Source organism: Danio rerio, chromosome 15, assembly GCF_052040795.2.
Source record: "Danio rerio strain M-AB ecotype USA chromosome 15, GRCz13ab, whole genome shotgun sequence".
Lineage (NCBI taxonomy): Eukaryota > Metazoa > Chordata > Actinopteri > Cypriniformes > Danionidae > Danio > Danio rerio.
This window is the reverse complement of record NC_141035.1, coordinates 14,631,174-14,643,974: the sequence shown is the minus strand read 5'-3', so window position 1 is coordinate 14,643,974 and position 12,801 is coordinate 14,631,174. Positions and strand designations below refer to the sequence as shown.

The 12,801-nt window shown below is 36.3% G+C and overlaps 1 protein-coding gene across 1 annotated transcript in view; it reads left to right on the top strand.

Annotated features, from left to right (window-relative positions):
• Positions 1-11,487, top strand: part of tmprss13a (transmembrane serine protease 13a) — a 34,174-nt gene extending 22,687 nt beyond the window's left edge. Inside the window, exons 9-13 of the mRNA NM_001159512.2 lie at positions 569-738; positions 4,129-4,227; positions 6,362-6,504; positions 10,926-11,081; positions 11,164-11,487. Of these exons, the coding sequence (NP_001152984.2) occupies positions 569-738; positions 4,129-4,227; positions 6,362-6,504; positions 10,926-11,081; positions 11,164-11,178 (583 nt within the window). The 3' untranslated portion in view covers positions 11,179-11,487. The remainder of the gene's footprint in view (positions 1-568; positions 739-4,128; positions 4,228-6,361; positions 6,505-10,925; positions 11,082-11,163) is intronic.
• The last annotated feature ends 1,314 nt before the right edge of the window (positions 11,488-12,801 follow it).

Here is a 12,801-nt window from a genome sequence, read left to right as displayed (position 1 = left end):
TTGATGATTACCAAATGTTTTTTGTTTGTTTGTTTGTTTGTTTGTTTGTTTTAGAGTAGATTAACCTGCACAGATTAGTTGTCCACCTAAAGAAAAACAATGTGCCCTATCATACAACCGGGCAATCAGGCACAAGACGTGTATGGTGTGATTTGTTGCTATTTTCAGACCAGCGCAACTCGAATTTTCATTACATTTCATGTTTTGTGCCACGTTGTTTAAATAGTAAATCCTTTTGTGCCACTTTGGACTTAGGGGTGTGCTGGTCTATAAAGGAGGTGTTTTAAGGTGCATTGTTGGCATATTGCTATTTTGAGGAACTGAAATAGACCGCACCATTGACTAACTGAAAGCTGGTCTAAAGTCCACACAGAGTGTGTTAGTTAAAATAAATTGCAGCGCAGAATCGTTTTGAACCCAATGGCCTTGCTAATCTTTTGTACCATTTAAGTTACAAGCACGATCATTGGCAGCTTTTGCTATTATTTATACTGTAACTGCTTTGAGTATTAGTGAGTGTTCAGGAATTGTAACCATTTTTGTCATATTTGCTTTGTCTTGATCGCAGCAAAATGGCAAATTCAGCATACTGGCTAGTTTATGTTGGGACTGTTTCCCAGCAATCCCTGGGGATGCCCTATCTAGTGAAGAAGATTATAGTCAGTGAGAACTACAACAGCGACACCAATGATAATGATGTGGCCTTACTGATACTCAGCAGACCTGTGGCATTCTCTTGTAAGTTCAGTTCACTTTCTCTAACACTTCATCAAAACACTAAAATATCTGAACTGGGCGGTATGACTAAAATCTTATTTCATGATATGAGAAAGTTTATTTCACGTGAACAATATCTTTCACAATATTATTATTATTTTATTATTATTTTTTTATATAAAGGTAGGTATTTTAGAAAATGTACAAAAGGGCTTTATATAATAAGCAGTGGTGGAAAGAGTACTGAAAAAGCATACTTAAATAAAAGTACCATTACTTGCCTAAAAATGTAGTGTGAGTAGAGTAAAAGTACCTGTTGTAAATATTACTCAAAGTATGAGTAAAAAGTAGCCCTTTTAAAAGTACTCATGAGTAATGAGTATTATGCTGTTAAAAGTTGATGCATTTACATGTAATTTGTGGATGTGTGTAAGCCTAACATTCTGTAGTGCATTTAGTTATTGCCCAGCAGGCACACAATGTCATAATCATGTAATATTAGGTTAGATTTAGGTTGTGATGTCAGGTGACCAAAATTCAATGTCTAGCCAGCATCTAAGGACAACACTATTTTGATGTCCAATAATGACGTCAAATGACATTGATATTTGGTTGATTTTTGGTTGTTAGAACGTGACCAAAATCCAATGTCGAGCCAAAATCTTAAACCAACATCCTATTACTGACATTTATTCATCAGTTATGGCAACCAAAATGCAACGTCTGATAGATGTCACGGTGGTAACGTCGACACAGCTAAAATCTGCAGGACACCGGCCCTCCAGGACTGTGGCTGTTTCTTAATATGCGTTCTTCAGGTGTCTTGCATCCTCGTGTTCTTGTGTAACATCATCATCAGCTGCCAATGTTCAGTTCCAATACTCAATACCGCAACTACGTCCACTGTATTGGAATTGAGAAACAGCCTGTGTTTGGGCATCCCTGATCTAAGCAGTCTCTGGGTCAATACGTGTAAAGATTTTGAACATCTTCTTGGACACTTAATGCTTCCAAACAGTTTGCTGCAATGTAAAGAGCAACTGTCTTGAAGTAGTTTATTATGATGCAATTTACTTTCTATGTGTGATTTGATCGGACAGAAATTACAGGACTGATCAGTCAGTGTCAGTGGGGGGCAAAAGAGTCAGTGTGGGGCAGAGTTCAGGAGGGAGACAGCTCTGGGGAAAAAGCTGTTCCTCAGTCTGCTGGTTTTTGTCCGGGGGAGCCTGAAGCGCCTGCCGGAGGGCAGGAGAGTAAACTGTATGTGAGCGGGGTGAAAGGTGTCCTTCAGAATACTGCGTGCTCGGCGCAAACAGTGTTTCTTCTGGATGTCCTCTATGGCTGGCAGTGTGGTCCCTGTGATGCGTTGGGCAGTTTTCACCACCCGTTGCAGTGCCTTACGCTCAGCAACAGAGCAGCTTCCATACCAGACTGTGACACAGTTTGTCAGGATGCTCTCTATTGTGCAGCGGTAGAAGTTCACCAAGACGGCTGATAAAAAAGCTGGTTCTTCTTCAGTTGCCTTAAGAAGAATAGGCGCTGGTGAGCCTTCTTGATCAGGCTGGAGGTGTTGGTGGTCCAGGAAAGGTCCTTTGAGTTGTGGGTCCCCAGGAACTTAAAGGATGAGACAGGCTCAACGGCCATCCCATTGATGTGGATGGGATCATGTGAGCCTGTTCGTCCCTTTCTGAAGTCCACAATGAGCTCCTTGGTCTTTTTGGTGTTAAGGAGCAGATTATTGTCGGTGTACCAAGTGGCCAGATGCTGTATCTCCTCCCTGTAGGCCGTCTCATCATTGTTGCTGATTAGACCAATCACTGTGGTGTCATCTGCAAATTTGATGATGGTGTTGGAACTATTAACAGCCCTACAGTCAACGGTAAAAAGGGAGTAGAGGAAGGGGCTCAGCACACAGCCCTGTGGTACACCAGTGTTGAGTGTGACGGTGGTGGAGCAGATGTGACCTGATCTAACATTCTGAGGTCTGTTAGTCAGAAAGTCCATAATCCAGTTGCAGAGTGATGTGTCGATATCCAGGTTCCTTAGTTTGATCAGTAACTTGGAGGGTATGACAGTGTTGAATGCTGAGCTGAAGATCACAAACAGCATTCGTGCATAAGTGTTTTTATTGTCCAGGTGTGTGAGTACAGAGTGCAGTGCTATAGAGACTGCATCATCTGTGCTCCTGTTGCTACGGTAGGCAAACTGATGTGGGTCCAGTGTGGGTGGCAGAGAGTCTTTTAGATGTGCCAGTACCAACCGCTCGAAGCACTTCATGATGATGGGTGTGAGTTCTACAGGGCGGTAGTCATTCAGGCATGTTGGGCTGGAGTGTTTGGGCACTGGCACAATAGAGGTGGTTTTAAAGCATGTTGGCACAGCTGCTAGGTTGAGCGACAGGTTGAAAATGTCTGTGAATACCCCAGCGAGCTGTTCTGCACATACTTTGAGGACACGCCCAGGAATACCGTCTGGTCCAGCAGCCTTACGCCCATTGATACGACTCAGTGCCGTGTGTACTTCTGAGGAGGTGAGTGTGATAGGTGAGTGGTCGGTGGAGGAAGTGATCCTGGTGTAGGGTTCTTTATTGTCTCTATCAAAGCGGGCATAAAAGTCATTTAGCTCGTTCAGGAAGGAGACGTCTGTGGCTGTGGGTGTGGACTGGCTGGGTTTGTAGTTGGTAGGTAATATAGGCAGTATAGGCAATTATAGGCAGGTAATAAGTCAATAGTTAGTAACATGAATTGTGACCTAAACTAAAGTGTTACCAATATAGCCTTTCCACTGTATGAGACATGTTTTATGTGGACAGGCCTTAATATTATAAAGATTTCTCAAGTAACGTCTTCTAAAATATAGAAAATATATCCCAAGTAAGTAACAGGAAATTTAAACTTAAATATGAAAGTTAAAAATTGTAAGGAACACTTTAAGCAATATCAAACATCCAAGTAAATTGTTGGACTTTGATTAAAGATTAGCATTTTTTTTTATTAACTTGCACATAGTTTAACAGATATAAAATATATCCCAAGCAAGTAAAAGGAAATATTATATTTTTCCCTTAAAAAATACAAAATTTATAAAATTTTTGTATAAATATTGAAACTGACCATTTATTGTTGAAAATATAAAGCAAATGGCAACTCTGCCAGTCACCCGAGTATTTCCACGCCCACTTATTTACATTTTGCAGTTTACACAGAATAAATAAAATATTTGAAGGTACACGTTTCGTTCTGTGGTAACAATATATAATGTCATAACTCCCAGCCCTAGTCAGAACTGCATGTTTACACCATGTAATTTTGTTGGGTACCTAAATCAATCAAAAAATCAATAAAATATAGTCCACATTACTTTGTGTTCTAAATATTCTACAACAGCTGACCATTTTCCTTCTCTGTCCAGATACTACACAGCCAGTTTGCCTTCCTACATTTAACCAGACCTTTTCTGGTGGAGCGCAGTGCTGGACATCAGGCTTTGGGACAACAAAACAAGGAGCTGGTATAAAGAGATAAATCTTCATCTTGTAATTTTAAGGTTTTCTCTGCGTTCTGAATGATTTTGTGAAAACGAGCTTTAAAGTTTTTGCATTCCATACATAAAACAGTATGTAACATTTCATTTTAAATAAAAACTCTTACAATGTAAACAACTTATAAAAAAACCCATAATGTAAATAAGTTGTCATTTAATAAAAATATGTGAAGATAGAACCTTATAATTCTAAGTTAATTCTAAGCTAAGACAAAATGACAATAAATGAAAATGATGATGAAAAAAAACGGCAAAGAATGGTGATATGCCTATATAATAATTGACCAAAACAGAATCAATCAATCAATCAATCAATCAATCAATCAATCAATCAATCAATCAATCAATCAATCAATCAATCAATCAATCAATCAAATCTATCTCTTCATATTTATAACCTAAACTCAAATATTAATTTGATATGTAGCTGTGTGTGATCATTTTAAATGTTTTGAATATTACCATGTTTTTTAAATTTATTTATTTTTATTTATATCTTGATTTCAGTTGAAATTTACTTGTATTGCGTACAAAAATATGATTCCAAAGTATGTTTATAAATGGTGCACATGGCAGAAACAACACAATATAATATCATATAAAAACAAATGTTCGTATATTGTGTTTACACTACAGCTATCAAGCATACACATCTGCACAGTTCCACGATAAAGTGTACCTTTTAAAGAAATGATATATACATTTATGCAATATATTGTTAAGTATTACTTAAAGGAAACCTATTATGTCCCTTACTTTTTATACCCCTATTATGCACCTTAAACAATGTAAAATAAGTCTCTGATGTCCCTAAAGTAAGTTTCAGATCAAACTACCACATAGATATTTTTTTATAACTGAAACTACCCATTATAGGCTTTAATCCAAATTGTGCCGATTTGGTGACTCTCGCTTTAAATTCAAATGAGATTGTGCTCCGAGCCAGAGGGCAGAGCTATAAATGCCTAAGCCTCGGTGAGTTGGGGCTTCCCTCTCTTATGACATGTACAAAAGGAGAAAGTCAATCAAAGTGTTTCTGTAGATTGTTTTTTATCAAGTGTATTTATAAAAAAAAGAAAGAAATAATTGTTTTTTTTTACCATTAGAAGTTGGTTATATTCACCTGTATTTGTCACACAACTGTGTTTAACCCCACTATAAAAGTGATTTTTCATAAAAGGTCCCCTTTAAATTACACACAAACCACACCAAACAACTATGATGTTAGTATAATAATGTGTTTTCTTATGAATTAGATATAATACCATATAATCGGGCAATTGCTAAATCCATCTAAATGAATTAACGTCATTTGACTTTTAACTATATAATTGCTCCAAAATTTATGAAGCCTGAATTTATTATAACAAACCATTGTTATAAAATGATTTACCTAATTTAACTAACTTGCCTAAATAACCTAGTAAAGCCTTTAAATTGCACTTTAAGATGAATACTAGTATTTTGTAAAATATGTAGTAAAATATTATGTACAGTCATCATGGCAAAGATAAAAAAATCAGTCATTACAAATTAAAACTGTTATATTTCGAAATGTGTTGAAAAAAAATCTTTCAATTAAACACAAATTGGAGAAAGAAATATATGGGTGGGTGGGGGCATAATTCTGGCTTCAACTATACATTTAATTTTATTTATTTATTTATTTATATATATATATATATATATATATATATATATATATATATATATATATATATATATATATATATATATATATATATATATATATATATATATATATTAGCTGTCTATATTCGGGACAAAAATCATTCTAGACCAGGGGTGCTCAATCCTGTTCCTGGAGATCTACCTTCCTGCAGATTTCAGTTGCTACCCATTTCAAACACACCTGAACTAATTAATTAGGACCTGAACACCACTTCATAATTACAGGCAGGTGTGTTTGATATGGGTAGCAACTGAAATCTGCAGGAAGGTAGATCTCCAGGAACAGGATTGAGCACCCCTGGTCTAGACACAATGAAATCTAATGATTTGAGCTCAAAAGTCTGTCCAAATCACCATATTCAATTAATATAATATTGTTCTAAATCCTGTTTTCTTCCTTGTCTGGTAGATCGTGCCTCGAGCAGCCTCATGAGTGTGAGTGTGAACATCATAGACTCCAGTGTGTGCAACAGCTGTCAGATTTATTGTGGCCTCATCACCAATAATATGATCTGTGCTGGAGATCTGAAGGGAGGACGAGACTCCTGTCAGGTGGGTTTATTCAGCCAGACACTGTCTCAATAATACTAGACCTAATGTAAATACATTATTCACTGGCTAAAACTGGTTCAGTGTATCTCTGTATCATGTCACTGATTTATTCGGGTGTTTGTTTTGTTCAACCAAGTATCTACATACATTATAACCTTTGCATTAAGAAGAACTTTTGAAAGTATGGGTAAATCAGAATTTTTTAACATGTTCCAATTTAGTGACCACACCCTGTGAAACTGGTGTAAAAAATACTAAATAAATAATTGAAATTAAAAAATTATGTCTCAAAACAGTATTAATTAAACAGCATTAATCTTCCTAGAAACTTTATTTTATTAGTACAATTATACAATGTTATCATAAAAAGTCATTATTGTTCTAGTAAAAAAAAGATGATTGGCATGATAATTTACTACTTTTCATTGTATTTATTAATAAATTGTTATTTAGAATTTTTGTAAAATTTTTATACAAACAATATATTAATATTTTTATCAAAATATGTTTATATTACTTTTAACGGCGAAGCAGTGGCGCAGTAGGTAGTGCTGTTGCCTCACAGAAAGAAGGTCGCTGGGTCGTTGGTTCGAGCCTCGGCTCAGTTGGCGTTTCTGTGTGGAGTTTGCATGTTCTACCCGCGTTCGCGTGGGTTTCCTCCGGGTGCTCCGGTTTCCCCCACAGTCCAAAGACATGCGGTAGGCTAAACTGTCCGTAGTGTATGAGTGTGTGTGTGAATGTGTGTGTAGATGTTTCCCAGAGATGGGTTGTGGCTGGAAGAGCATGCGCTGCGTAAAAACTTGCTGGATAAATTGGCAGGTCTTTCCGCTGTGGCAACCCCGGATTAATAAAGGGACTAAGCCGACAAGAAAATGAATGAATGAATTAATTAATTACTTTTAACTTTAATATTAATTTCAGAAATAACCATTACTTTCTCGGCATTAATAAACCATTAGGGGCCCTATCATACACCCGGCGCAATAAAGCTCAAGTTATGTAGGGTGCGATTTGTTGCTATTTTTGTGCCAGGCTGTTTAAATAGGAAATTCATTTGCACCACTTTGTCATGGTGTGCTGGTCTATAAAAGAGATGTGTTAGGCGTATTGTTGGCATGTTATTGGGCCTGTTTCAGTAAGGAGGTTCAAACAACTAGGAGTTTAAACTTGAACTCTGAGTTGATTTGCCGAAAGATTAAAAACTCAGCGTTTTCGGTTTCAGAATAACTGATCTGAGTTAGGTCAATCAACTTTAAGTAGACCAACTCAGAGTTAAGCACGCAAAAAAAATTTACACACGTTCCCACTTTTACACTCGTTGATCAGTTTTAATAGATTTAACAGGGCAATTATGTGTCAGCCTCTATATTGATCAAATGGTAGAGGTTGATATGACCTTTTGAATGTAAGCAGAACTAAACAATAGTTTTTAGAAATAGTAATAATACCAATAATCTTGTAACAGTACATGTCTAAGGTCAGTGAATTGAAGCTAATTATTTAAAAAGGACAAGCCATTCTCATACATGATTTTGTTCTGTGTGTGACTAAGCAATAGCTGTGTTTACATCCAAAAATATAAATTAAATTTATGTGAAAAACTGGAATAAAAGATGTGCGAATAAAGCAGCATTTCCGTCCAATGAATCAAAAAGAACAGAATCATCACTTTCTGATTAACTAGCGCCAAATATCAACAGTAAAAACAGAACTTACTGCGGTAGCAGAAGCTTTGTCAATCTTTTCTTTATTTAATAAATGTATTTTATTTTATAAGTGTAAATGCCTCAGAAGATAATGTTGACACACAATGAACACATCGGGGCGTTTGAAGTCATAAGATGCAAAGAACAGACGGCCTTGATACTCTGGAGGTAATTAATAATATACAGTACATTAATACTGAAACAGTTAAGCTGTTTAAGAATGACCAAAACAACATTTAGGATGTTTTACAATGCTCTTAGCCTGCTGGTTTGTCTATTTACACACGTTTTCATCATCATCTCTTATAACAAACCTTTTTTTAATGCACACACAGGAATTTGATCATCAAAAGTGTTTCCATCTCACTTTATGCGCATCTTTTCTAAACGAATAAAAGTTAATCCTACTGAGTAATGAGATTGTTTTATTATGCATATTTTTAAAATTATGTGCATCATGACAGTTTGTTTTTATGCGAATCTCCAAAATGAGCATTAAAATAGGTGGGTGGACATGTAGGGCTAAGGAGAGAAATACCACTATGGGCCCTATCATACACCTGGCGAAATGTGGCGCAAGGCGCAGCACAATAGTCTTTTACTACTTTAAGCTTAGCGCAAGAGTAATTTTGAGGTGTTGCGCCACGCTGTTTAAATAGCAAATGCATTTGCGCTCAAATGTGCACCCATGGGCGTTCTGGTTTAAAAAAGCAGGCGTGTTTTGGCGCGTTGCTATTTTGAGAAACTGTAAATAGTCTGTTCTTTAGACCAGAACAAAGTCGGTTTATTGTCTGGCGCAAAGTGCGCCTGGCTTACACACTAAACACAAGACGCAATACGCAAATATATTTACATATAAAAAAGATATAATATATAAAGGATATATATATATATATATATATATATATATATATATATATATATAGGATATAATAGGGATATATATAGGATATAAATATAAATGTTTAAAATATTACAAAACATATAAATTTCTAGCCTACATGATTTTAAAACACTGCCTTCATACTTTCTTCATCTCGGGAGGCTTTTTCAGTTCATTCAATTTGCTTTTGTATAATGTTATTATTATTAGCAGTATTATTTATTATACCCATTTTTATATTTGTTTTATTAAAAACAAGTTTAGATTTGTCCACTTGTCAGGTTTTAGACCAAATGGGGTATAGCAGGTGTATTTGGAAATAACTCAGTATTTTGACCACACTTTGTTATTATTAATCATTTATTCGTTTGCTGGAAATTAGAACTGAATTTAGAAATAGTTTTGAATCAAATCTTTGCACTTAACAAACTAAATTAATTATTTATAGGCTAATTGATGTCTGTGCGGTAAGGTTTCCCTATCCACGAGAGCAAAAGTGAAAGTGAACTTACTTTACGTCATGTTAATAGCAATGTGCTTATGGCGCGACGCAGCTGGCTCTTAAAGGTAATGGAAGATGAGACTCTGATTGGTTTATTCTCAAAACACACCTATAACTCATTAAGAAAATAAACTCAACCCTTTTAGACCATGCGCCATGGTGCAAAGCGGATTTTCCCGTTCTTAAGTTAGCAAAAATGTGTTCTGACACGCCCTGAAAGCGTTTGCGCCCTGTGTTTTGCGCTCTGTGCATGGACCGTCAAAATAGAGCCCTTTGTCTTTAAAAAAGGGGAGGAGACTGACAGAAACTCAGAGTTTAGAGAACAAAACCTGCTCCTGACCAGGCTAGGTTCACAGAGAACTGTACGTTACCACGGTACTCAGAAACAGGCTAGACTTACCCTGCTTTCTCGAGTTTGATAAACCTGCCATTTTGAAACGGAAAACCCAGATTTTCTCTCATTTTAGGGTTAAAATACTCTGAGTTTTCACTTAACCTACTTTCTGAAACAGGCCCATTATCTTAAGCATCTGAAACAGACCGCACCATTGACCAACAAAAATCTGATCTAAAGTCTAGCACAGAGTGCGTTACTTATGCACCTATGCAGGTCCAAACGTTTACACATTGCTTAAAACACAAAGGATGTACAGCAATACACGAATATCTTTACATATGAAATGCCTTTATCATGTCAGGGGGCTTTTTTCAGTTTATTCATGACAATTTGTATGCGTATAATGTTATTATTATTAGCACTATTATTTATCATATGCATATTTATATTTGTTTTAATAAAACTAAGTTTAGATTTGTCCACCTGTGTGGTTTAGGAAAAGTATGCATCATCATATGGGTGACAACACTGGTTCCTTATCCATGAAATTAAAGGAGTAAAATAAAGAGTAAAAGTAAAGTACAGAGAAAAAGGTCGAATGGAGGAGGCTCGTTCTTTATCCTTGTGCAGCAGATGGTTTGTTTAACTGTTTTCTCGCTAGTGAACCATTCAGTTTTTCCAATTACAAAGTCCGCCATGTAAATAGCAAATGTGCCATGGCGTGAAGCAACTGACTCTTAAATGGAATAGGAGATGAGACTCTGATTGATTTATTGCAAGTTATGCTCAAAACACAGCCATAACTCATTTAGAAAACTGATTTTTTAAACCAAACAATATCAAATGAATACAAGTAATGTTCTAAGCAATGTCTGCTGAAATAAATTTTTTGAAATAAAGGTGTTAAAAAAGTTTTTTTTTTTTATTCACTATTTAACAGAATGCTATTTGAAGTTCACTCTCTGTGTGTTTTGCATCTGTGTTTGGTATCAGGGTGACAGTGGAGGCCCACTGGTGTGCAAAGCTGATAATAATCGCTGGTATCTGGTTGGAATCACAAGCTGGGGAGCAGGTTGTGGACAAAAACAAAAACCAGGAGTATATAGCAGAGTGACCAGCTTTCTGCCCTGGATCTACACTAAGATGCAGGTAAGCTGGACAGTCCAACATAAGTCAAAATATTCTTCTTACAACTTCCTTCACCAATGTATTGTGTCTCTTTATATACCAGCAAGTGAAGCCATGACGCCTCTCTTTTGAGGAGGATTTGAACAACGTCAGCCCAAATCTAGGAATGAAGGACACAGTAATGCTCTTTGACATGGAGCAATGTTGTTATACTATAGCCACATGTGGACAAAGAAAAAAATAAAGACTCCATTGATCCCAAATTTTCCAACAAGAAAACAATAAAACAGAGCAAAGCAGCAGGCTTGATTTTTTCTTAGCATTTATCCACCTTTTCCCTCACATCATTACTAAATTTTAAATTATGGGTTATTATTACTTTTATTTTTACGTTTTGAGGAACATCCATTAAAAAGAATTGAATGTTTTTATTTATTTATTTTTTTAAATTAGGCCCTGTCCTCATGAACATGGGTATTTTTAAAACTGCAGTTGTTCTATGCAGTTTGGTCACTTACCCACATGAAAATGCAGATTCAGGTGACGGAAATTAAAACTTTTTGAAAAACTCTGGCTTAAGATTTTCCAAAAGTCTGTGTACAGTGTGGTTGTGTGGACACTACAACCATACTTTTTGCCTCATGATGTCAATACCCTCTTTTACACAGTGATACGATAAATATCCTGTAATTTTCGGGAATGACTTTACCGGTAAATTCAAATATATTAATTCGGACATTTTTAACCTAAAATCTTCCAAATAATGAATATTGTGAACAACATTGATGAAAAGATATGGAGGAACACTTTTGCATATTGAGATGTACATTTGAGTTTGTGCTGCAGCTTGTGAGATACTTTTGAAAACGAAAGACTCCTTCTGCGTTCACACAGCGCAGCATTCCGGAAAATTACCAGTAAAGTTACAATTTCTCTTTCCGGAAAATTGCCAGAACAAATTTATTGGTATTTTCAAAAAGGGCCTGTTCACACATGATCCTTTACATTTTTCTAGAAAAGTCTGTAGCTGCCTCCGATATCCATACTATATAGTACGCTAAAAATCGTTTGCGATCCCAGTGGTGTGTCCAAATTCATAGAACTTAAAAACAGTATGTGAGAAGTACCCATATGACCTACTACTTTCAGCAAGATTCTGAAGTGTGCATCGGATGGACAGTATGCTATCCGATGATGGACCGCAAGGGAATGTGAGTGAAGTGAAGCGATGCAACTGATGCGGGTAGGTCATGTAATGATGACAAAATGCTGGATGTAGTACATCCGAGTTCCATTCATCCTACTCACTTTCATACTGTGTAGAATGTACTTTTCCAACGACTGAGTAGTACATTTCAATTCCAATTCTGTACCTACTGAGTATTGTTTTCTTCATTCTGATGGGCCGACATGCCTGTGTTAATAAAATATGTGGAAAAACGCAACTGAGGCAAATTGTGCACATTCGCGGCAAAAGCATATTGTGTTGTTTGCACCGCGGGACAGGAATTGTCCCCTTTTTTAACATTTGCATTGTCTTGCATGTACTCGCGCATATACTTAATTCCGCAGTTGATGTGAAACCAGCATAGGAGGCATTTATCATCGGCTGTTGGTTTGTCGTGTTCTTAACATGCACCAGACTGCATTTTTGAGTTTTCATTTGGACAGTTTTTTTTTTTTCAATATAGGTGGGGAAAACTCCATTTATAAAAAATACTTATGTGTGGACATGGCCTAC